Source organism: Physeter macrocephalus, chromosome 3 (genome assembly GCF_002837175.3).
Source record: "Physeter macrocephalus isolate SW-GA chromosome 3, ASM283717v5, whole genome shotgun sequence".
Lineage (NCBI taxonomy): Eukaryota > Metazoa > Chordata > Mammalia > Artiodactyla > Physeteridae > Physeter > Physeter macrocephalus.
The window spans coordinates 20,536,772-20,563,084 of record NC_041216.1 but is presented as its reverse complement, the minus strand read 5'-3'; the positions used below and the strand labels follow the sequence as shown (position 1 = coordinate 20,563,084).

The 26,313-nt window shown below is 51.2% G+C and overlaps 2 protein-coding genes across 2 annotated transcripts in view; both read left to right on the top strand.

The window, feature by feature from the left end:
• Positions 1 to 817, top strand: part of ARHGEF10L (Rho guanine nucleotide exchange factor 10 like) — a 63,862-nt gene extending 63,045 nt beyond the window's left edge. The window contains exon 5 of the mRNA XM_055082354.1: positions 708 to 817. Within this exon, the coding sequence (XP_054938329.1) occupies positions 708 to 817 (110 nt within the window). The remainder of the gene's footprint in view (positions 1 to 707) is intronic.
• ACTL8 (actin like 8) overlaps positions 1 to 26,313 on the top strand; it is a 100,103-nt gene that overhangs the window by 22,403 nt on the left and 51,387 nt on the right. The window lies entirely within an intron of this gene.

Genomic DNA, 26,313 nt, shown 5'->3' with positions numbered 1-26,313 from the left:
AGACAGGAGGCAGGCAGACAAGAGGGTTGGAAGGACAGGCCAGGAGGCAAGAGGGCTTCTGGGCAGGGAAGACCTGTGCTTTGTTGTTGCTGGAGGGTCAAGTGTGAGGCAGGGAATGGTGAGCATTGACGTAGAAGAGCCAGGTCACGTAGGCCTTGAATGTCAGGCCACGGAGCTTGGATTCCATGCCAAGGGTCATGGGTGCCAGGGAAGGTTTGAAACAGGGAAGCAGTGAGATCAAGCTTGCTTTTAAACTGCTTTTCTCTCTCTAGCCCAGTAGTCTTTGACATGGGGGCATTTTTTTGTCCCCCAGGGGACTTTTGGTTGTCATAACTTGGGGGCAGTGGGTGCTGCTGACATCTAGTGGGTAGATGCCAGGGATGCTAATAAATATCCTACACTGCACAGGCTGCCCCTCCCCCCACGACAGAGACTTCTCTGGCCCCAAATGTCAGTATTGCTGGGCCCATAGTCGGCTCTCAGTATGAGAATCTGGGGCAAGGCTGGGGGACTGGTATGAAGTCAGCCTGAAAATTGGGAGTTTCCTTCCTTGTCTCACATTGTTTCTTTCCACTGCTCTGATGGGTGTGGACAGGAACATTACAAGATTCTGATAGGCAGGCTTGATCGAGCCTGGGTACCCTTGTGACCACAGTGGCCCAGCCTCCTGGGCCCCCTCCGTGGCCCCCCCCCCCCCCGATGCCTAGGTCCCTTCCAGCCTCCTCCTCCTCCTCCTCGCCTCACCCACGCGCTGCTGACAATCCGCCAGGCCCACTTGGTATGCAGCCGCAGCCTGGCCCGAGAGCCTGGGTTTTAACAGCTGAATATTTCTTTCAAAAAACTCTACTTGTCTCGAGGCCCTCACTCCTCCAACTCTGCCCGCCTGGCTCCCTGTGGGAGTTCATGCAGAAACCAACATGTTAATAGACCGGCAGCATCTCTCGGTCTGGCTCCCACTTAGCTTCCTGCGGAGAGGGCGGCAGCCTCTGTGCTGCTCCCTGCGCCCCTGCCTGCAGCCCGAGCTGGCGCTTGACTCTGGGCCTTGTGTCCCGGCGGTGGGGGGCGCAGGCGGGCAGCAAATGTCAGAATCCACCTGGTGGCCTGAGCCGCGCGCGCTGGGACTGCCAAACTCTGGTCCCTTCTAGGGCGTGGTCATTTATTTGTGCCTTGTCCAGCCACCCGCTCTCCAGGAGGGAAACAGAGGGAGGCCCTCAAGGCTGTGCTGGGGATAAATCCAGCCTCTTTGCCCAGCTTTCAAGGCCCTGTGATCTGCCTACTCCCTACGCCTCCCTTGTCATTGCAAAATTCCTGGAACGCTTCTGAGCTAGGCACCCAGCAAGCCTTATTTTATTCAGTCCTCACAACAACCTTACGTAATAATGGGCATGCTGTTATTTCTCCCGTTTTACAGACCAGGAAGCTGAAACTTGGAGGGGTCACTTGCCCAAGGTCTCACCTCTGGTGAGTGGTGACCCTGGGCCTTAGACCCAGGTCAATGCCTGCGGAGCCTGCCACCCGTGGCCCTCTTTCCAGTCCTTAGCAGGTTTCCCGTGACTTCCCTTCAGTTGGATGAAACAAGGGGCAGCCTTAATCTGTGGAGTCAAAGGGCAGGACTGGCTTCTAAAGCAAGAACTTTCTAGCAGTAGACCAGCCTACCTGTGTGATGGGTTTTCTAGTGAGGTGGTGAGCGTCCCATCACTGGGGGGTATTCAGGCAGGGGCCGATGGCCATTGTCCAGGTGGGACAGAGGAGATCCTTCTCAGGTGTGTGAGGGGCTGGATTGGAGTATGTCTGAGATCAAAATCCTCTGAGCCTTGAATTCTCCAAACTTGGAGGAGATGGAGTTCCCTTCCCAGGATAAGGAATGGTGGCTCAGAAGAAGGCATTTCTGTGCCCAGGTTGCCTGTCCCTCCCCTGCCTTCCACTTAGCCAGGTACAGAGCAGGTCGCCCCTCGTGTCTTGTGTGATGGGCCTTTGGTGCCCTGGCGGGGGAGGGGGAGGCTTTGATCTGGTTAAACACCCTCCATCTTCTCTGCTGAGCACCTCCTGTGTGCCAGGCCCTGGGGACTCAGGGCTGAGGAGAGATGATGGGCATGTGGCTTTGTGTGTGGTCACCAGGCATCAGAATGAAGTCTTGGTCTTCCTCAGATCCAAAGAATGCCTTGCCTGGGGAGGGGCCCTGGGATCTGTATTTTGTCACAAGCTCCCTAGGGGATCATGACTGAGACCTTGATTCAGGGACCGGGGACACACAGCTCTCAGTGGGCAACTGTGCAGCATTTGGGAGTTCAGCCAGAGGGGATGGGGGAGGGGTGCCATTGGGATCCAGAGTTGGTGGCGAGATGGGATGAGCTGGAAGCTCCCGTGAAAAGGGACAGTGAACCCAGGGCTCCACTGGTGGGGTACTGCGTGGTGGGGTAGCCTTCCTCCCATCCTGGTCTCTGGGGGCTGGGATTTTTAATCTGCTTTAGTTCACCACTGTGTCCCGGTGGCTGGACTGGGTCCGGCACAGAGTGGGTCTCACAGTTCACCAGACAGGACAGCCCCCTCCTTGCCGCCAAACCACAACCTCTTCCTGAACCCTATGGACCAGACCCTGTGCTCAGTGCTTTGTGTCTGTTAACTCATCAGACCCTCATCATAACCCCGTGAAGTAGGCATGATATTTATACCCATTTGACAGATGAAGAAACTGAGGCCTAGGGAAGGGAGGGAGCATGCCCAGGCCCCTCTCTGTGGCTGGCTCCTCACAATCCTTTAGGGCTCAGCTTCGGTTTTGCCTCTTCAGAGGGGTCTGCCCTGACCCCTGGGCCAAGTGCATAGACATCAGCCTCCTTGCTTCCTCCATAGCATGTAGGAATGTGCTGTCACGACTGCCCTGGGAGATAAGGTCTCTGAGGACAGCATCTGCCTCACAGTGGGCACAGGGAGGGCACAGCCAGCTGATCTGACTTGACATCTGGGTTCCTAACCACTACACTTTGCTGCCGCTTGGCTTGACGAGAGCTGTGAGTTCATTAAATGACATTGGTATCGTTTCCCGGGTACCCTGATGCGAGGCAGAGGTTGCCCCAGTGTACCCGACCCTAGCTTCCAGGGAGTTAAATTTCACCCCAAGTTTTAGATCAGCCGAAGTTCACGCAGCCAGCCCTCCTGCGAAGTAATTACTATAATTTCCCCTGCATCACCCTCAGCTCTTGGCTGATATTGTGACTGAAACGTAAGGAGCGGCGACACCCCCTGCCCTTGTAATTGAGGCTTTGAAAACACTGCCGACATCTCCAGAGGGAGTTAGGGTTTCGTGGCGTGTGTTGGAAGCATCGTCACCTTTGAACTCTGGCTTTTTTTTTTTTTTTTTTTTTGCGGTACGCGGGCCTCTCACTGTTGTGGCCTCTCCCGTTGCGGAGCACGGGCTCCGGACGCGCAGGCTCAGCGGCCATGGCTCACGGGCCTAGCTGCTCCGCGGCATGGGGGATCCTCCCGGACCGGGGCACGAACCCGTGTCCCCTGCCTCGGCAGGCAGACTCTCAACCACTGTGCCACCAGGGAAGCCCTGAACTCTGGCTTTTTGACTTCGTGGTTGCTGTGTGAATAGAATCATGACTGAAGGGTGGGACGCATTGATTCACTGTCCCCCCCATGTTGTGTTCACATGGCTGGTCCAGTTTGGCGGCTCGTGGCAGCCCAGTGAGCTAGGAGGGGTGCTTGGCCCTGACGTGTCGGGCAGAGAAGTTGTCTGTCCCCCTAAATTGCACGGCGTGTGAGTGGCATGGCCTGGCTCCAGCCTGGGTCTCCTGCCCCCAGGTCATGTGCTCTCCTGCTGTCTCCCATCCCTCCTGCTCAGAGGCCCTCTTAGAGAGGACTTCCTGATGATTCTACCACCCAGCGGACACTTGAAGAGCAATAATGTAAAAGCAAAACTCATAACCTTGAGCGCTCATGGCTCACCCCAGGCACCATCCGCTTTGCCTTGTATATGTAACACGTTTCATCTTCCCAGCCCACCAGGGTAGGGGCTGTTATAATACCCAGTTTAGAGATGAGGGAGCTGTAACCCAGAGAGGGCGTGCTGACCCGAGGGCAGGCAGCCAGGAGGTGATAGAGCCAGGGTTGGAGCCCAGGCAGTCCCCAGGGCCAAGCTTCTAACCATCCTGCCTTGTGAGCTGTGCAGAAAGTCAGCCTTCCTGGATGTACTCTAGTTTTTCTTCAGGGACTTCATTCATTCATTCATTCATTCACATTCATCCATTGTTTATGGGTGCCTGTTGTGGGCCAAGTGTTGTTCTAGGTGTTAGGGATTCAGTCCTGAGCAAAACAAGGTTCCTGCCCCCACAGAGCTCCCATTCCAGTTGGGGGAGACAAACCACAAGCAGACAGATAATGCAGTTTCAGGGTGGGAGAGCTGTGGATAAAGATGAATTAGGAAGGAGACAGAGTGATGAGAGAGGGGAGACCTTAGGTAGAGAGTTAGGGGTGGGTTAGAGACCCGAGGGAAGCAAGAGGTGGGCCGTGAGAATATGATAGGGAGGAGGTCTCAGGCGGAGGGAGCATCATGTGCAAAGGCCCTGTGGTCAGGCTGTGTGAAGCATGCTCAGGGACCTGCAGGGAGGTGGGAGGAGGTGAGGTCAGAAAGATTAGAGTGGAGAGATGCTGGGTGGTGGTGGTGGTGAGGTTTGAGCAGGGGAATGCGATCTGACTCCCACTGTTGAGGACAGGCTGTAGGGTGAGGCAGCGGCAGAGGGGACAGTGTGGAGGCTGTTGCCGTGATACAGGGGAGAGACGGTCCTGGCTGCTTAGACCACGGTGGTTCTAAGGATCTTAGAAATCTCTCCTCTCCCCTTTCCTCAACTGGCTGACTTCTAAGCATCCTTCCCTCATGGCTAAGACCTTCTCTGCACTCCTGGAAGGGTAAGTTTGGCTGCATCTATGCCCAGGGCCTCTGGGTGCTGCTCTTTTGTGCCCGCTGGGCTGTCTTGTCCTTTGGTCTCTCAGCGCATTGTAAGCCCTTTGCGCTTTGGACATTGAAGATCCGTGCATGCTGTGTTTGTCCTACTTAGGTCCTCAATTCTTATTTTTGGCATCTGCAGAAATATCTGGTTTATATGTAATCTGCTCAGGTACATCTTATTGTTACCTTTATTTTTTTCAAGCAAGAGTTATCACCCCCACTTGGCTTCTCAGTGCACTTGGATTCTGTTTGCTGACACAGGGGAGGAGTTAAGCTGCTTGGCTTTTTCCCTGAAAGCGTGAGGGTTTTGGCCTCTTTGGCCACACGGAAGTGGTACCTATGAGCCTCTCTGATGGGACTGGGTGTCTGGGGGTTTGGTTCTGGGAGGCGTATGTGAGCACGTATGTGATGGGGAGTCTAGAGAATGTCAGTTCTCTTTTTTGCAAAGAGCAGGCTCTGCAAACAGCAGCAGAAAAGGAATTGATCAGAAGGAAGCTCTTGGGATCTGAGGCTGAGCTGAAGGACTGGCTTAAAAAGACCAAGAGCCCAGGTAGCTCTAGGTGGTCTCTTAGCAAGAGCTTTCAAAGGCCTCTGGGACCCCACCAGGATGGGCGGCCCCAGCTTTTAAGCACTGCACAGGATGTACTTCCATGTCCTGGGAGAGAAGGATCTAACTTCTTTGGTCATACGACCAAAGAAAGGGCTTTGGTCGTATGACCAGTCTCGGCTTGGGGGTGTTTAGGACTTCGTGATCAGTGTCCCGCCCAGACTGCATTTTGGAAGTGAGGATCAGTCCTGGACAGGGATTTGGGGGTGCTGGTATCAAAAGAAGAGGGGACGAGTGCTTGGCTGCTGCAGATACCTAATGTCCCCTCAGAGGATCTCAGAGATGTGTGAGCTGCATCCTGGACCTTCAGGATGCTAAAGGCAGAGGGTGTCACCATATGGAATATTAGAGAATAGGACCAAATTCCTCCAAGCGAATGGAGGAGCAGAGGTCAGAGTGGACAGAGGTTTCTGGGTCTGGGGGAGGTTGTGGAAACTGTGGCTCTGGGTGTTCTTGAGTAGGAGGGGGAAGGGTGGGGAACGGTGCTCTGAGTGAGGCTTACCGCTTGGGCAAAGTCACAGAGGCTGGAGGCTGGGATGTGCCTGCTGGTTTTAGTGGAGGCGGAGACCAGCTGGTGATTCACTCACTGGTAGGGAGTGGGGCGTGCAGCTGGAGCTGCTGGCTGAGGATGGAACGGAACACCAGGCGGGGGAGGGTGACTGTGTCTGGCTGGGGTGGAAGCACATTTTGAGTAGTATTGGAATACACTGCTTTGTGGAGGACCTACTGTGTGCCTGACACTCTACCAAGTGCTTTGTTAGACCTTATCTAACCTGTGTAGCAACCCTACCCGATAGGGCTGCTATTACCCCCACTATGCAGGTGAAGAGACACGGGCTCAGAGAGGTTAAGTGACTTGGCCAAGATCACACAGCGAGCAAATAACAGAAAGGGGATTTGAGCCCAGGGCTGGCTGATGTTCTCTACTCATCTGTGCTACACAATCATCAGCTGTGAAGACAGGGGCAGCCTGGCCAGCTGTCCTGGGCTATGGACCCCCATTCTTTTTCCTCCAGCCTTTTCTTCCTTTTCTTCTAGTATTCCTAGACAGCATTGAGTGTGGCCATGGGCAGGCAAGGGTGGCCGAAGGCAGGGGGGCTGGGGAGGGTCCGAGGAGACTTTCTCCTTGTCTCTGCAGAGCTTTCCCTCCTCGCTCCCTTCTCCCTGAAAAGAGCTGGAACGAAGCTGGCAAAAATGGAGTCAGCAGAAAAATCTAATTTTTACCTTAGACACGTTCGTAGCTGACAGATATTAGCCCAGCCTCTGAACTTTCCTTCCAGACAGGTCTGAGCTGAGTCCTGCCCTGGTTGTTGGGAGACCAGCTCTGTCATGAATCTGCTGTCGCATTTTAGGCACGATGTTCTTCCTCCGTAGGCCTAAGCGTTTCTACCGGTAAAATGGGGGTGCTGGTACTCGGGTGGGGTATCACAAATTCAAAAACCTACAGGGATTCTCCAGGAGACACAAGGTGTGAAATGGGCCAGGTGTGGGAGAGAAGAGGGTGCTGGAGACTTAGGGGACTGGCAGGCACGTGCCTGCCTGCAGGGACAGCCCCCGGTCAGGGCCAACCGGTTGCTACTATGTAGGGTTGCTATTGCCCGATCTTCAGATTCTTTTCAAAAAAAGCCAGAACTCTGAATTGTGCTTGAAAATATTTCAAATTTTAAATGTTAGCAACTTAATTAGAAATTTGGGGGAAGAGTGTGGAAGCCAGTAAGAGCAGCTACATGGTTTGCTGCTGGCCTGTGGGTTGCTGGCTTGCAGTGCCTGGGCTGGATTGTTTGGGTTTCTTCTACCCGGCTGAGATGTGGCTCCATTTAATATGCATATAAATAAAAATCAAATATTTGCCTTCCAGATATATTGATTTGTATTTATTGATGACCTCTGTGGTTTATAATGTGCATGTAAGCTCAGAGTTAATAATGGGGCAGAAACCTCTTTGAGAAACTTGAATCACAGATTAGGAGTTTGTGTGCCTGGACCTTTCCCCCTGGATTACTTCCGCCTCTAACATCTATCTTTAATCCTTCCTGATGCAGATGTAGCCTAGCCTAGTTTCTATGGCAACAGAGTATGCTGCTTTCTCCCCTAATGGTATATTCACAGAGAGAAAAAAGCGGGGAGGGAGGCCTTGAGATTTCCATAACCTGGACAGCAGTCTCAGGGACTTCTCCTTTCTACCCCTGTGAGATTGTGGGCAGGACAGGTTTATTTGAAGCCAGTGGGCAGCCCAAGAGCAAGATTTGTTGGCTCTCATAAAGTTTTAGAGCCCTCTGGCTAGATCTACTGACTTTATCACATCTGCTGCTGTCGCTAGTCTGGAGGGGGGTACTTGTGGATCAATTTTTTTTTTTTTTTTTTTTAGTATCCAGAGAGCAATGGGTTTATAGGCCCATTTAAAAGAGCCACTACGAGTAGAAGAGGATCTGGGGGTCATAGTGACCAATGAGCTGACCAGGTATTCTGGTCATTCCCACCATGCACGGTGAAGCCAAGCGGGCCTGTAGGCAGGGGAAGCAGACGGCTCCGCTGGAGCTGTGGTGTATGATAGTTGTCAGCCCTGGGCTCTGACAGGAAGAATAAGGGAGTGGATAAGACACAGATATTGGAATCAAATTGTCTGGGTTCGATTCCTGATTCCACCGCCATGGGATTTGGGCAATTTCCTTAACATCTCTGAGCTTCCGCTTCCTTGTCTGTAAAGTGAAGATCATAATAGTACCCTCCTTGTAGGTTATGCTGAGGGTTGAGATGATACACGTAAAGCATCTAGAATAGGAGTTGGCAAACTGTTCCTGTAAAGGTTCTAGATAGTAAACATTTGAGGCTTTTTGGGCCTTAGAATCTCTGCCAAACTCAACTCTGCTGTAGTAACTTGAAAGCAGCCGTAGCCAATATGTAAATGATGGATTGGGCTGTGTTCCAATAAAACTTTATTCTTGTAGGCACTGGAATTTGAATTTCATATACTTTTCATGCTTCACAAATGAGTCCTCTTTTTCTGATTTTTTTCCCAACCGTTTAAACATGCAAAAACCATTCTTGGCTCACAGGCCATACATATAAAAACAGACAGGCAGCTGGATTTGACCCATGAGCCATAGTTTGCTGGCTCCTGATATAAAATAATGCCTATTATATGTTCGTTAAGTGTTAGTCACTGAAATTACCTTTATCTCCTTCATTATTCTTTTCATCCTAGGAGGGTGGGTTGAAGGCAGTAAAATATCTGGCCCAGAAAGAGGTGACTTGGGTGGGGAAGAGAGGGTACGTAGTGACTGCACTCAGGAAGGGAAGGTGGAGTTTGCTCTGATAGTCCAGTAGGGGTGTCCTCTGGGACTGACGGATTTTTGGCTCTGAGACCTCTAGCAGCAGCTTGAGGTACCTAAAGTAGGGCGCAGTAAGACTGCCACTGGAAGTGCTCAAGCAGAAGCCAGGTTCCCCAACATGCTGCTGCGGGGGAGGCTGGCTCACTGCGTGAATGGATGCTGAGGTGCCGGGGTCCGAGCTGGGTTCCTGCAGCTCTGGCCGGTGGGGGGAGTGGGGGAGGAGATTCCTGCTCTTCCACGGTCCCCTTTCCTAATTCACAAAGCCCCTTCCCCTCTTGCTTCTTGAATAATCCAGCGACGTGTATGGGTCCGGCATTACCCCTCTTTAACAGGTGGGGGAGTGGGGGATAAGAGGACAAGCTGGCCACTTGGCCGGACCCGCCAGCTAGGCGGGGAGGCGTGGTGTGGTGGAAACACACAGACTGTGGTCCTGGACCTGGTTCAGACCCCAGCTCTGCTGCTTCCTACCTTTGTGACCTTCTCTGAGCCTCAGTTTCCCCATCTGTAAAGTGGAAGTATATCATCTCCTTGACAAAGCAGTTGCAAGGCTGAAATGAGTTATTGCATGTAAAACGTCAGCATCTGACAGACAGTAGGGATTCAAGCTGTGCTCTCGTGGCCACCCTAGTCCCAGCCATTGGTCCCAGGCTGCTGGGGTGTCCTGGGAGGGTCAGGGAGGAGCTGTCCTTTGGGACATGGCCTGTCCACCAGCAGTTGGCTGTATCAGAATCCTCTCCTGACCTTGTGGTGCTGGCATCTTCAGGGCAGGGATGGGTGTTAGGGATGGAGTGACTCCAGCCCAGCCCAAACGTCTCTGGGTCTGCAGGGAGGTGAGGCCAAGTCTGGGGCATCGTAACCGCCCGTGTGATCCAACGGTGACAGCAGGTGGGGATGTTGGGCTGGGAGAGTCACCGGCTTCAGGGTCTGGGCCCCCCGCAGGAGCGATTCACATGGGGGACTCCGTGAATCTTCACAGTTGCCCCATGAGGAGCCTGCAGTTTTAACCCCATTATATGAATGAACAAACCAAGGCTGAGAGCCCAGTCACCTGTCTGGGGCCACGGAGGAGAAAGTGGGAGAGTCGGGTTTTGAACCTGGGTCTGACAGCAAAAGCCTGCATCTGCCGACCCAGTATCCCTACCTCCTTCCACCTTTTGGCTGGCACTGGAGTCCACAGGGTATAGAGTAAGCCCTGATAATGAGAGTAGCCAGCTTTCTGGGGGTGGTTACGATGGTCCAGACATTGATCTAAGTAACTGTGTAAAGGATAAAAGAGTCAGTGTTCTCCTACATTGATTAATTTTGTAATCCTCACAAACTCTCTGAGCTATTCCCATTTTATAGATGAGAAAACCGAGGCACAGACAGGTCATATAAATACCTTGCTCGAGCTCACAAAGCTGAGCAGTAGAGCCTGGGATTTGAACCCAAGAATTCTAACTCTGAAGCCTGTTCTCACTTGGCTCTCTTGCCTTCATCGGGCACAGAATAGGTGAGCAATAAACATAAAAACCCAAGACTGAGGCCAGCATGAAGTTATTAGGAGATTGGTGTGTCTTGACTCACCCTGGGCTTTATGTTCCCTCCTGTGTGATGGGGACGTGATCCCCATCACTGCTCTTGCCTCAAAGGATGGTTTTGTGCATGAGAAGAACTGCCACTTCTGCTGTAACAGCCCTTTACTTGTGCCTCAGAATCATCGTGCTTTGCAAAATCGCACAATAAAAACCACAGGGTTTATGGGAAAATGGGGTTAAGAGCGCAACACTCAAGCACATTAAAAAAATAGAAACCACATAAAATGGTAGCCGAGTTTTATCCATGTTGAAGGTTAAGAAATACATAAATACTAAAGTAAGTATGGCACTTCATCTTGAAGGAGACCTGAAGTTTGCTTGTGGGAGTGTGTGCCATTCTACCTGCTGGCCGCCCGCCCGGTTCCCACACCTGCCACCCAGTGTGCAAGAGGAAGAAAAAAAAGAGAGAAAGAGAGAAAAAGGCAAGAGGAAGGAGAGAAACAAATACAAAATTGGCTGAAGGGAAATAGTGGGGAGGGCATGAGGTTGCCCTGGGAAGTGGTAGGAGGAAGGTTATGGGAAATTGGATGAAGTTGTAGCCCCAGGTGTGGATGCGCCCACTGTCTAGAGAGGTGTGTCCTGTCTGTGTCTTCCTACCTGGCTCAGATCAGCCGGGCAGGGCATTCTGTTCACGTAGTGTTTCTTGTGGATGAACTCTCTTGGAAGCAAACGTGAAATTTGCATGATGCTCAAACTGTCCCCTAATACAGGGATTGTGTTGGAACAGATTTGCATTTTCAGAACAAGTGCTCTAGCAGATTTGAGGGTACTTTGACAAGTCAGGAGTTGGGAGGCGTGGCAGGGTCTTTTAAATAGGGACTTCCTTGTAAGTTGTGCCTCACCCCAGAAGGTGGGCTCATGCTCCGCATTTCAGGCCTCTGGGACTTGAGTGAGGTTGCCCCTCCCCTAACGTCTGTCCCCTTTCTGACCCCCCAGCAGCTGGTCTCTCTGATCTCAAGGCCCCACACCGGGTCCTCTACTAAATCTGATCTCACTCATGCATTCCCAGCTCGCTGGAGCCTCTGCCGTTTGGCCAGAGCTCTGGGGGCCAAGGGATTTTTCTCTGGTCAGACCCAGGTGGTCTAAGAATCCACCTTCCTTTGCAGCAGAGCCCACAGTGGGGCCTCCGCATGGGTAATGAGGTCTGGTAAGTGGCTCCTCCTTGGAGCAAAGGGGGAAAAAAACACAAAAGGATTGCCCAGAATTTATTAGTCTAATTACATTTTCCTAATGTCGTTGACCCTCCCACCCACAGGAGTGCGCTTATCGAAGCCGCAATCACACCAGCATTATTGGAGTTTTAATAAGAGTCTACTGGTTATTGTCCTTGCCGCGGCAGACTCTGTACACGTAATCCCCCGAAGCCCCTTGGGGAGGCAGAGAGCTTGCTTTCTTTGCCGGAATATTATTTACATTAATAACAAGGATTAGGGGCTTGTTTTCTGTGTTTAGGAGAAGCAGATCTCTTCTTAGTTCAAGCAGCCACCAGCTGAGTGCCTGCCAGCACCTGCCCCTCAACCCGAAGTCAGGATAGCACTGGGCTGGGAGTCTGGAGCTGGGGTTTGCTGCTCACCACACCTTGATGTGTGAGCTCAGGCAGGTGGTCTAACCTCTCTGGTCCCTCTTGTGTGAAACGAGAGGACTCAGCAATGACAGTGAAGTGAGAATGCACGGGAAGCACTTTCTTAGCGCAGAGCAAGTGTGGATAAATGCTGGCTGTTTCAGAAATGGCCAAATAAAGGAGGTAGCTAAACCCCACTCACACGTATATATTTATTGTGCTTGAAAGTCTAGCAGTTTTGTATCTGGAGTGAGCTTTTCTAGCGTGCCAGGTTGTGTCCTAGTTTATGTTATGTAGGGGGTGGTCTTGCCTGGTAGAGAAGAGATAGGACTGCAAGCACTCAAATTTCCGCTCTCCCATCAGCTGTGTGACTTTGGGCGCCATTCTTGACCTCTCTGTGCCCGACTTTCCCTGTCTGTAAAATGGAGATAGTTAGAAGATCTCTTTCACGGGGTTATGAGAGGATTAAACGGGATAACAATGCAAAGTGTTTGAACAGTGCTTGGCCCATGCTGACTAGATGCTGGTTATTGGGAGGTTGACAGGGTTTCTGAGCTTCCGTTTGCTAGATGGTTATGCCAGTTTTGCAGGGTGATCATGAGGATGTGGTGGGGTTGTGACTGTGTGATGCCTGGCACATTGGGAGCAGTTGGAGATGGGGGTCGGTTCTCGCAGTGACCCTAGAGGTGTCTCTTCATTCCCTTTCACAGACAAGCACAGTCCGAAGTGCATGCTGCAGACGGCAGATCAGAACTAAAGCTCGGCGTTTTCTGAACCCCAAGTCTGGGCTCATTTGGCTCCAGTGGGCTTTTGTGCCCAAGGGCTCAGCAGCCTTACAAATCATTGCTTCCTACGTTTGGTCCTGGTCTTGCATTTCCCCCTTTTTGCAAACGGGGGACACTCTTCTGCCAGCTGAGGAGCTATGGTGCCCTTACTTTCGGCTCTGTTGGGCATCTTGGTTCATTACCGGCTCAAATGTCAGCACCAAGGTGGGGGTGTGGGCTGTCTCATCCACTGCTCTGTCTTCAGGGCCAGACACAGCTCCTGGTACATAGTAGGTGCTCAGTAAATATCAGACAAACACCCCTGCTCGTTTGGAGCTTACAGTATGTCGGATGATGGTAAGTGTAATGGGAAGATAAAGCAGGGAATGGAGACAGGGATTCTGGAGAGTATTTTGGGAAACTTGTAATTTTAACTCCCCAGGGGCCAGAGAAGACCCACTGAAAAGGTACCATCTGAGTAGAGACTCCAAAGTGGTGAAAGAGCAAGCTGTGCAGCTGTCTGGGGGAAGGGGGTTCCAGCAGAAGGAACAGCAAGTGCAAAGGTCCTGAGGTGGGCACACACCTAGAGTGTTCAAAGAACAGAAGGGGGCCCGGGATCCCGGAGTGCAGGGAGCAAGGGGGATGAGGTCAGAGCTCTCCCTGCTTTGACAACAGCTGGGGCACCAGACTCTGGGTGGTGACAGAGGCAGTTAATCTCCAGGGCAGCTAGAAGGAGGCTGAGGAACACCTCCTGGAAGACTTGTACCAGTGTCATTGTCCAGTCTCTGGCGACAGGTGTCCCCTCCCACCTAGTTGGTTGTCAGGCTCTGCCTTCTCTTTGACATGGCCTCTAGCCATCTTCTTTTACCTGGTTCGTATGCGGGAGGCTGGCCCAGGAGACTGAGGGTGAGGGGAGAGGCCTAGAGGTTCCTGGGAAATGCTTCCTCCCCAAAGTTCAGGGAGGGTGGGGCCTGCTGGCTCCGTGGGAAGGACTTAGGAGATCAGAGCAGAATCAACTCTGACTCTCTCAGAATGCAGGGAGAGAAACTGAGGGAGGTAGGGGAGGGGTTGGCCCAAGTTCACCCAGTCAGCCCAGGGCTGACATCAGGCTGTAAGTCTGGAGCCCAAGGTGTCCAGCTGGGTGGGGGCAGGGACGAGGGTCCTGGGAGGGGCCTGCAGAGGCTGCCCCCTGCCCACCCCGCTGATGGGCTTCTGGAAGCTGAGTTAGCTCTGCCTGGAAATGGAGGAAAGAGAGGTACCTTTGGGGATGGGAGTGGCCAAGAAGCTCATTAACCAGCAGCGGGCTGGGGAGGCAAGAGGTTGTAGAGAGAAGCGGATGGAAGGTGCCAGAGGCCAGGCGGGCCAGCCGGCTAGGGCTGTGCCATCAGCATTGAAAGCTCAGGTGTACCCAAAGGTGACACCGAAAGGAAACCATTGTGGGCCTGGACCAGGGTGGACCGTCAAAAAGGCTGCAGCCCCCTTCCAAGGTCACCTGTGACTGGTGACAGCTAACACTAACAACCACTTCAGTCCTCAACCTGATTCAACTCAAAGATGCACTCTTTGTCTCTTGGCCTGACTTAACCGCACTCCCTGTTTATGTGTGAGCACTTCTCTCTTGGAGCTCCTTGGGGCTTCTCCTGTCTTCCCTCATAACCCTCACCTCCCTCAGATGTCTCTGTCTGGTGGGGTGGACAGACCAGGGCTAGTGAAGCCAGCATGGGATGGGGAGGTGGTCTTAGAGCTAGGACAGGGGCTCCTGGGACAGTATGGGGAAGTGCTTGGTCTACCTGGAAGAGTCAGGGAGAGCTTCCTGGAGGAGGCGTCACTCAGTGAAAGGACTGGAAGCAGAGCCATTACTTGGGAGTCTAAGGTGTGGTGGGGGGAAGGTCATTGCGGGCAGAAGGGCACAGTGATATGAGTATGGCATTTTGAGAGACTGCAGAAAGTTCCACATGCCTGCTGTTCATCTCTGAGGGTTGGGGGGCATGTTGGATGGGAGGCTGGAGAAGAAAAATCATAGAAGGCCTTGTACAGACTGATAACAATGACAGCGACCCCTTGAGTATCTTTGGGGCATAGGCACACATTGTCTCTTGTCTTCCACTCTTGGAGGAGCTGTCATTATCTGCACCATGGAGGTGCCAGAGGGGCAGGATGGCGGGACCACTGGCCAAGGTCACACAGGCGGGAAGTGACAAGGACAGGATTTGCACCCTTTAGACTCTTCTCCCCATCCATGTCTCGTGACCTGCCGCTGAGGGCCACAGGGAGCCATAGAAGGCTTTAGAGCTATGGACAGAGGCTTGTGATGAGAGCAGCAGGATGGTCCTGGGCAGGATAGGACCTGCCCAAGCAGCCTTCACCTGGCCCTTTGCACCGGCTCTGGCAAGAACTGTCCTCATTGGGAGGCGCTGCGCAGGACCTAGCAGATGGCAAAGGCCATGGATTTGAGCCAGATCCTGTGTCAGCCCGCTGGGGCCGATGAGTCTGAGTGGCTCAGTGCCTGGAGCGGGCAATGAGAACTTCTGTGTTGGTCCTGAGCTTGCCTTGCTCCTGTTCTGGGCCTTTCATCCTCCCCCTCGTGCAGGGGCAGTTCTAGGAGTTGGGAGGGAGGCTCCCTGCAGCCTCCTGGGAGTGTGGATGTCAGCTTTCTTGCAGTCCCCATCTTGGCTTCCTTTCCGCTCCCCGCTTCTTCCTTCTCTTTGCCACGTGGTCCGATGGCCTCATCTCCCCTCGCGGGCAGGCGACGCCATCTGCAGTCTTGGCAATCTTGTGCACGTTCTTTTGCCCGGCGCACTTCTAAGCATTTTAAATAAGACTGGTTCTAGCACCAATCCCTAGGGTGACCTCACTTTTCACATTTTCCCTTCCAAAGGGGCCTATTTGTCCCTATTTTTATTTCCTGTTTCTAAGCCAGTAACCTAACCACAGCAGAGCAAGCCCATCTCCTGAAAAATGCAAGTAATGTATGTGTTGTGTCAGGTCAGACCCTTCAGGAAGGCTGAGATTCTATGTCCTGGTTCTCAAGGAACCTCATGGCCTCTCCAGAGCACTAACTGGTGGCTTACATCATGGAAGCGCCATCTTCCCCCGCCCGTGACTTCTGTGTGCTCATCACCTCGTGCTCGGCAGAGTGCCACTTGAAATTCCTTATCCCGGGGCCCCAAGCATGCATCATTCCCACTTCTCAGTGTGTCCTGGTTCTTTTACTCGCGGCATCAGACAAATGCGTGCCCAGAGGTGGAAGGCAGCCCTCGTATCTGAGGTCCTTGGCCGGCGATAGCATGTGTGGAAAGTGGCTTTCGTCTAGTGCGCCAGCTCTGATAGATGGCTGTTGCTAACTGGGATGGGCTGTGGAGAGATTCCAGGCTGTGCTTAGTGGGAAAGAATCCCATGATTGATTAGTGATGTCTGCCACGACTGCGAGGGAGCAGAGCGGTGGATCGTGTGCTAGAACCTGCCATCTGGGGCTAGGGACCTTGCCTCTTGCCTTTTCCTCTCTTGTCGTGCCGTGTGCTCTGAAAGCTGGAATCGTGGGTGGAGTGTGCCCATCGGCTGCTTTGAGGGCTGAATGGGAGACAAGTTCTGGATTTGGGGAACAGTTGGGAATTGCTCTATCCTGGGATATGTGATTATCCAATAGCATGTGTTCTGCCAACAGCCAGCACACATTTTGGGGGGAACAGGAAGTGATTATTCAAGCCTTGAGATTCTTCTAGTCTTGGTGCAAAGGGCTTGCTTTTTCCTCAGTGGAGTCTCATGGGGCAGAGCGGCTGCGAGGCTGAAGCATCTCTTGGGCCATGCCCCAGAATGCCTTTCAGCCTCCGGGGGGTGGGGGTGGGGAGGAGCACAGGGCTGGGGTTTCTGCCAGGACCCATGAAGGTGCCCAAGCTCAGTTCTTCCCACAGAGACCCTGGAGCATCTTTCCCCTCCTCCCTGCATACAAACTAGAACTGATACCCTGAAGATGTATTGTTGGGAGTGGCTGCAGAATCAGAGAAGGGCCAGTTTCTGGTGAAACATAAATCCCAAGGACCCTGGGATCTTAAGAAGTGGAGTAGTAAAAGAAAGAACAGCGTGCTGGGGGCCCAGTCTGCATGCTAGGCCCCAAGCTGTGCCATGGATTTGCTGTCTGGCTTTAGGCAAGTTGCTTCCCCACTCTGTGCCCATCTTTCTTCTCTGTTACAAGGAAGGGGGATGACTAGAGATCTAAGGGCCTTTTCTGCTCTAAGAGCAGAAGTGGGCTGTCCTGGGCACACCCCGGGTCTGATTACTGTCAGGCGGGGTGTGTCTGCAGATTGAACCCAGCAGTGGTGGTGCGTCCCGGGAGCCCGCTCTCCCGGTCATTGACTACACATTCCTGTTGTGTGTGGATGAGGTGGCAGGGGGGCTGCTGACGAAGTGCCAGAGTTGAGTGGCCGGTGGGGAGATAATAGAGAGACTGATGACAGGCCTCTTCTGGGTGAGGACAGCCCCGTCTGCAGGCCCACCTCTCCCCAGGGCTGGTTGTGCTTGGAGGTGGGCCAGGCTCATGGAAAAGCCTCTGGTCACCTCCTCCCCTGCCGGTGCTCTTGCCTTTGCTTCTCCAGCCCTCATTTCCCTGCACACCCCTGAGATTCTCGCCACACTCGATAATTTGCAGCTCCGTGTTTGGTTTCTTCTCTGGGTATTTGCACCCGCTGATTCCTCTTTTGGATCTTTCCTTCCTCTGCCTCTTCTCACCTCCTTTAACACTCAGCTTGAGCGGACCCCTGTGGACAGCTGTCTCTGACCTCTGCCCTGCACCGTGTGCCGAGCTTGAGTTAGAGGCAATCCAAGACTCCCACCACCCACCCCCTTGCCCGTTCAATTTTTTGCCTCGCTGTCTGGGTACGACTGCCTTCAGTGTGTGAATTTGGGAAAGCCCCTTTTTCTTTTTGCCCAGATTCCTCATCATCAGATCCTTAAAAGGAAATAGTACCTGTGTTAGTCAGGCTAGGCCAGGCTATGCTGCATTAATAAATGTGGCCTGAAATCTCTGTGGCTTAAGCAGCCAAGTCTGGCTCTTGCCAATGCAAAGTCTGAGACGAGTTGGGTGGCTCTCCAGGATGGCTCCCTTCCACAATGTAACTCAGAGATCCAGGGTGGACCTTGGCTCCGCCATTTCAACATGGGGCCTCCGTGGTCACTGCGAAAGGGGCAGCATATGGAGATGGCCCAGTGCCTTTTAAATACCTTCTTCCAGAAGTGATCACTCCTGCTTACATTTCACAGGCCAGAACTGGTCTCTCGGCCCCAAGCAGGGCTGGGAAATTTCTTCCACGTGCCTGGGAACGGGGACCTGGATCTGGATGAGCACTAAGCGCTCTTATCATAGTCCATGAATCCAAAACGGGTTAGAGCCTCTGGTTTCATGACTGGCAGTAGCCAAGAAGTGGCATTAGCCTGGGCAGACTTGGAATGCCTCCCACGTCACAGTATAGACGGGAGAACTGAGGTCCAGAGCGGGCGGGGTCTCACCCGAGGCAGCACGTGGAGTCTGCAGAGGGGCGAGGAACTGTTCTCAGTCCTCCCGTTGTCCAGACACTGTCCTTTCCTCCTTACTCTTCTGACGCTGTAGCCTGGAGTCCTGCTGTCTAATCCTGCTGTGTGATGCAGGCAGGGATGGGGGTGGAGTCGCTGGGGCTCTTGTGAAATTATTTTAAGACCTTGGAAAGCAAATTAGAATTTCAAACCATCCGGCCCTCTTGAAAGCAGACTGGGGGTGTGTTAGAAGTAATTTAATTTTACTTTGTTTTATTAATAGGATGTGGGAGAGGAGGGGAGGGTGTGAGTTGTGGCTGAGGGTGCTGGCTTCAGAGTCTGGTTGGATGGAACCAGTACTGAAGCGGAACATTGGAGAAGGGCAGAGGCGGGGGTTGGGGCGGGGGGTGGGGAGCACCCTGAGGCTAAAGGACAAAGAGTGGGAGAGGAGGGGAGGGTGTGAGTTGTGGCTGAGGGTGCTGGCTTCAGAGTCTGGTTGGATGGAACCAGTACTGAAGCGGAACATTGGAGAAGGGCAGAGGCGGGGGTTGGGGGGGGGTGGGGAGCACCCTGAGGCTAAAGGACAAAGAGGCAGACATGGGGAGTGTCCAGGGGGCTCTGACCTGCATGTGCGGATTCGGGAACTACTGGCTTACACCAAGGAGGGTCTACACTGGGGCCTGTAGCCTCTCTGGGATGAGGGGCTGTATCCGTTTCTCTGGGCTGCCCTAGCAAGTTGCCACAAACTTGGTGGCTTAAAATAACCGCAGTATGTTCTCTCACAGTCCTGGAGGCTAGCAATCTGAAATAAGTATCGCTGTACTGAAATGAAGGTGTGGGTAGGGCCTTGCTCCCTGCATAGGCTCTATGGGAGGATGCCACTATCCTCTTCCAGCTTCTGGTGGTCCCTGGTATTCCTTAGCTGTGGCAGCATCACTCCAATCTCTGCCTCCATCCTCACCCGGCCTCCTTCCCATGTGTCTCTGTGTCTCCTCCTCTTGTAAGGACACCAGGAACTTACAAGCCATTGGAGTTAGGGCCCAGCCGAAATTCGAGATAATTCCATCTCGAGATCCTTAGCTAATTCTATCTACAAAGACCCTACAGTAAGTCCCCTACATACGAACGAGTTCCGTTCCAAGAGTGAGTAAGTCCAGCAAAGGTAGCCTAGGTACCCAACTGACACAATCAGCTGTATAGTACTGTCTGTAATAGGTTTATAATACTTTTCACACAAATAATACATAAAAACCAAACACAAAAAATAAAGACAACATTTTTAATCTTACAGTACAGTACCTTGAAAAGTACAGTACAGTACCAGCTACATCACAGCTGCTTTTACGCTTGCTTCTGGATATCCTGTGCTTGAAATAAAGATACTGTACTCCTGTACTCTATACAGTACTGTACGGTAAAGTACACAAAAGCACAACCACTTGTAGAGGATGCACACCTGTGACAATGTACGCCAGACACGTGAACTAACTTACGTGATTGGTCATGCGACACACGTTCGCATATTTGAAAGTTCGCAACTTGAAGGTTCGTATGTAGGGGACTTACTGTATTTCCAAATAAGGTCATATTCTGAAGTTCTGGGCGGACATACATTTTGTGGGGGACACTATTCAACATACTACAGGGGCCACTCCTGGCTGGGCTTCAGGAGGGTGCAAACCTAGATCCATCATAAAAGTCAATGCGTACGTTTCCCCCCAGGAAGACACATAGCTTTCTTTGATTTGTCGGAGACCCCAAGATGAGAGAACAGCAATCTTGTAGGACACATGTCTGGCAGGTGGGAGGGTAGGACAGAGGACAGGTCATGGGAAACACAGAAAGAAGGGGGCTCTGGGAAATGGGCCACCACCAGGAGGAGCCTGATGGAACAAGAGGAGCTGGGTGGAAGGGTGTTCTGGAGGGCCTGGCTCAGTGGGCCATACTGCCCAGGGCCACAGGCATCTTTAAGAATATTGGGACTTCCCTGGTGATCCAGTGGTTAGGACTCCACGCTTTCACTGCAGGAGGCACAGGTTCGATCCCTGGTTGAACTAAGATCCTGCAAGCCACGTGGTGCAGCCAAAAAAAAAAAAAAAAAAAAGAATATGACTTTTTCAGTGTCTTCCCCAGGGGGGGTGGGGAGCACCCTGAGGCTAAAGGACAAAGAGGCAGACATGGGGAGTGTCCAGGGGGCTCTGACCTGCATGTGCGGATTCGGGAACTACTGGCTTACACCAAGGAGGGTCTACACTGGGGCCTGTAGCCTCTCTGGGATGAGGGGCTGTATCCGTTTCTCTGGGCTGCCCTAGCAAGTTACCACAAACTTGGTGGCTTAAAATAACCGCAGTATGTTCTCTCACAGTCCTGGAGGCTAGCAATCTGAAATAAGTATCGCTGTACTGAAATGAAGGTGTGGGTAGGGCCTTGTTCCCTGCATAGGCTCTATGGGAGGATGCCACTATCCTCTTCCAGCTTCTGGTGGTCCCTGGTATTCCTTAGCTGTGGCAGCATCACTCCAATCTCTGCCTCCATCCTCACCCGGCCTCCTTCCCATGTGTCTCTGTGTCTCCTCCTCTTGTAAGGACACCAGGAACTTACAAGCCATTGGAGTTAGGGCCCAGCCGAAATTCGAGATAATTCCATCTCGAGATCCTTAGCTAATTCTATCTACAAAGACCCTACAGTAAGTCCCCTACATACGAACGAGTTCCGTTCCAAGAGTGAGTAAGTCCAGCAAAGGTAGCCTAGGTACCCAACTGACACAATCAGCTGTATAGTACTGTCTGTAATAGGTTTATAATACTTTTCACACAAATAATACATAAAAACCAAACACAAAAAATAAAGACAACATTTTTAATCTTACAGTACAGTACCTTGAAAAGTACAGTACAGTACCAGCTACATCACAGCTGCTTTTACGCTTGCTTCTGGATATCCTGTGCTTGAAATAAAGATACTGTACTCCTGTACTCTATACAGTACTGTACGGTAAAGTACACAAAAGCACAACCACTTGTAGAGGATGCACACCTGTGACAATGTACGCCAGACACGTGAACTAACTTACGTGATTGGTCATGCGACACACGTTCGCATATTTGAAAGTTCGCAACTTGAAGGTTCGTATGTAGGGGACTTACTGTATTTCCAAATAAGGTCATATTCTGAAGTTCTGGGCGGACATACATTTTGTGGGGGACACTATTCAACATACTACAGGGGCCACTCCTGGCTGGGCTTCAGGAGGGTGCAAACCTAGATCCATCATAAAAGTCAATGCGTACGTTTCCCCCCAGGAAGACACATAGCTTTCTTTGATTTGTCGGAGACCCCAAGATGAGAGAACAGCAATCTTGTAGGACACATGTCTGGCAGGTGGGAGGGTAGGACAGAGGACAGGTCATGGGAAACACAGAAAGAAGGGGGCTCTGGGAAATGGGCCACCACCAGGAGGAGCCTGATGGAACAAGAGGAGCTGGGTGGAAGGGTGTTCTGGAGGGCCTGGCTCAGTGGGCCATACTGCCCAGGGCCACAGGCATCTTTAAGAATATTGGGACTTCCCTGGTGATCCAGTGGTTAGGACTCCACGCTTTCACTGCAGGAGGCACAGGTTCGATCCCTGGTTGAACTAAGATCCTGCAAGCCACGTGGTGCAGCCAAAAAAAAAAAAAAAAAAAAGAATATGACTTTTTCAGTGTCTTCCCCAGGAAAATGTACTTTATCAACACACACACCTTTGGTGTACGACTCAGTGGGCACGTGCCTGTTCCATCCCAAAGCCCATCCCTGGACTCCAAGAGACCTCAGTTAGGATCCCCCGCCAGAGGAGAAGAGTTTTGGAAGAACAGAGGAGAGGAAACAGCATGAAACACTGCAGACGGCTCAGATGTTCAGGTCGGATTTGGTGGTTAGGGGTCCAGCGGTGAAGGGCCGTTGTGTCTGTTTCTGGTTGTGAGGATTGCAAGAGATAACCATGGGTGGAAGCACTCCCTGGTTTTAAAAGCTAAATTACTTATTTCATCTTTCTTTTTTGTTAAACTGTACAAAGCAGTATCTGTTCACAGTAAGAAAAAATGAAGAAATGCAGATAAGCAAAAGAAAGAAAATCCCTTTAATCTCATTCCCTGCATATCACCCCAGTAAGGCCTCTGTCTATGACCTTTGGAACCTTTTCCTCTGTATTTTGTTTGGCAGGAAGTAGGTGATGACATAAAGTGAAACTCACATTTTTTTAAGGATATTTTAATTAATTTATTTTTTAATTTAATTTTATTTTTGTCTGTGTTGGGTCTTCATTCCTGAGCGTGGGCTTTCTCTAGTTGCGGCAAGTGGGGGCTACTCTTTGTTGCAGTGCGCGGTCTTCTCCTTGCGGTGGCTTCTCTTGTTGTGGAGCACGGGCTCTAGGCAAGCGGGCTTCAGTAGTTGTGGTGCGTGGGCTCAGTAGTTGTGGCGCACGGGCTTAGTTGCTCTGCGGCATGTGGGATCTTCCCATGCCAAGGATCGAACCCGTGTCCCCTGCATTGACAGGCGGATTCTTAACCACTGCACCACCAGGGAAGTCCTGAAACTCACATTTTAACCTAAAATATGGAATACCTTTTCATGGGAAAAAATGGTCACGAAGCATCTTTCCTGACTGCACAGGATTCTGATGTCCAGATGTATGTAACTTAACCAATCTTCTGTTTTTGGACACTTTGTCCTGCTTCCTGTCCCCTTTTTTTTTTAGGATTGCCATATATTTGTTTATTTATTGTTTTTTTTTTTCTTCTATCCCTCTTTATAAACAATTCTGTTGTGAACATCCTTGCAGCTTCTTTGTATATCTGCTTCTGTACAGGGACGTGTGGTGTAGACCTTAAGCTGTAAAGCACTTTTTACCCAGGGACCCATTTCAAAAGCCTTTATTTGACAGTGGATCTGTGTATGGGGAATGGGGGAGCCCAGAGCTGAGGGTGATTCACTGGCTTTCATGCTTCCTGAAATCCTAGCTGGGTGTCTGTGTCAGATTATGCCTGGGGGGGCTCTCTGTGAAGGTGGTATTCATTATTTTTTAATTTTTTTATCGAAGTATAGTTGATTTACAGTGTTATGTTAGGGTCAGGTGTACAATATAGCGATTCAGTATTTTTATAGATTATACTCCACGTGAAGTTATTATAAAAGATTGGCTATATGCCCTGTGCTGTCCATTACATCTCTGTAACTTGTTTATTATATACCTAGTAGTTTGTACCTCTTAATCCCCTTCCCCTATCTCGCCCCTCCCCCTCCCCCCACGGGCAACCACTAATTTGTTCTCTGTATCTGTGAGGCAGTCTGGTTCTGTTTTGTGTGCTATTTGTTATTTAAAACGTTCATTACTTTATGCCTGTGTCCTGGACTGAATTGGCTTGAAACAGAGGAAAAGGAGTCCCATTCCCACTGACCTTTGGTGCTCTGTGTCTTCTGCAACTCTGGCCCCCTGGTGTGTCCTAGAGATGATTTCTTCGTCTCTCATGAGGTTTAAGGGGTCTAGAACTGCATGGTTGTGGCTCTAGAGATATCGTCTCTAGGCCTCTTCTGCAGGTAAGTGTTCATTTTCATTCTGAGGAGAAGCTCTGTTTTCTGGGGGCTATGTCTCTTGGATCCCACTAGCCTGGGATTCTGGAATGAGAAATAGCTCTTGGCCTGGGCTGGTACAAAGGGGAGGTCTTGGCCAGCTGGCTGAAAGCCTTTGAACTGTTAATAACTTAGAATGTGAGGGTTTCTGGGGTGGGCCCGTGTCACCCTCTAGGTCTAAACAGGGGTCCGTCTGAGCAGGTGGCTCAACCATTTCAGGCCTCAGTTGTTTGGTCTCTGTTATGGGAAGACAGCCCCTCTCTTGCATGCCTCATAGGAATGTTAGAAAGCTAGTCTCCTTGACCCCTGTGGGTGAAGCAAAGGGCTGGATGCTTGGAAGAATGATGTATACTAACCCATTTTCCCAGGAGTTATTACTATTCAGAAATTGAACTTTTGTTCTTTTTGTCCTCATTGTTTGGAGAGCAGTAAGAGCAATAGGAAAGAGATTCAGCACTTTCCAGGCGCTCTTCCAAATGCTGTCTGTGCGTCAACCCATCTGCTCCTCATGAGAGGAGCCTCGTGCTTCTCCCCATTTTACAGGTGGAGGAGACTGAGGCCAGGGAGGCAGCATGGTGTGCTAAGGGCGAGGGCTGTGGGGTTAGAGGAGACACTGGGCAGAGCATGTGACCTTGGAACCTCTGCTTTCTCACCTGTAAAATGGAAACAGCGCCTGTGCTTGGTGGGTCTGTGGGTACCACTTCAGTGCACATGGCGAGCCATTTTCCCTGGAAAGGTTTCGTGCTGCAGTGTGCTGTCGACTCTTAATGAGAGGATTTGGACGGTACCTTCTGTTCCAGGGGATGGTAAGAGTACCCATCTGATAGGTTGTTGCAGTGACAGTTGAGAGTTGTAATGTTCACTGTTCCCTCCATCTCCTCGCCTCCTTCCTGGTCCCTGGGGTATTAGATAGCGGCCCTTGGCTGTGATGGGGATGCTTATAGGATCCTTCGCCCTAACTCAGGACAGCCCCAAACAGTCGTTAGCTAGTGTATATCTGCTGTTCTTCATCCTAATGGTCATTTCTTACAGTTGTAGTTCACCCTTAGTTCCTCCTTTTATTTCTTAATTTGATGAGTGTATGAGTTCTCACTTGATTCATGATAACAAATCACAATAGATTTAGAGGTGGGAAACAACATGTATTTAATATCTCATGGTTTCTGTGGGCCAGGAGCCCAGGCACAGCTGAGCTGGGTCTTCTGCTCAGGATCTGACAAGGGTGCAGTCAGGTGTGGACTGGGCTGTGTTCTCATTTGAAAGCTTGGTCGGGGAAGAATTTCTTCTAACCTTGTTCGGGTTGTTGGCAGAATTCATTTCCCTGTGGTCTGATGACCAAGGATGTAAGTTCTTTCCTGGCTGTTGGCTGGGGCTGCCCTCCAGTTCTGTAGGCCACCTCAGTGCCCGGAGGCTGGCCGCAGACCTGTGCCTTGTGGCCTCTCCACGGGCAATTTGCAACATGGCACTTTGCTTCTTCCAGGCCAGCAGGAGAGCATCTCTCTCTTTAGCCTGCTAAGACAGAGTCATATAATGAAACACAATCATAGGTGTGATATCCCACCACCTTTGCAATATTCTCTTGGTTAGAAGCAAGCATACTTGCCAGGGGAGGGGATCATGCCATGGGGTGGACCACTGGGGTCACCTTCAGGCATGTCTGCCACCATGAGCTTAATAAGCTTATTAAAATTGTATAAAATAAGAGTAATTAGCTCAGAGCACTTTCCTTGGGGGTAAAGAATATATAATCCTTTTTGGCTATTAGATCTCTTTTTGCTTTGTAGTTCTAGACTGTGTTCTGGAGAGTTAAGGGTGCCAGATCAATAAGGTATTACTTCTTATTTGGAATCTATCTGTTTTTCTCATCTGAATTGTATGACCGGAGAGGAAGAGTGAAGAAAATAGGGGATGAAAGTGAGCATGAGGCCAAGAGAATTAAAGGAGGGAAGGACACATGTATGAGGAATTTCTTTACACACGAGAGTACGTGTCTTTTCATAGGCAGTTTTATATAAATGGGTAAATATTGTATTATACATTTTAGTGTAATTTTCCTTTGTTTTGTTTATCCCTTAACCTTTTGTTTATTCCCCTAACCAGTGACATCATCCTCCCTGACTCCCAACCTGAAATCATGCTAATGATCTCGTATAGATCCTTTCATATTTTCCCATGATCTCAAAATCATACACAAACATCTGTTAATGTTTTTACATTCCTGGATCATCTCTCATTCAACAGTGCCCTCTGGAAATCCTCCTACACCAGTAGCTGTAGTTCTAGTTCATTCTTTTTTTTTTTTTTGCGGTACGCGGGCCTCTCGGTGTTGTGGCCTCTCCCGTTGCGGAGCACAGGCTCCGGACGCGCAGGCTCAGCGGCCATGGCTCACGGGCCCAGCCGCTCCGCGGCATG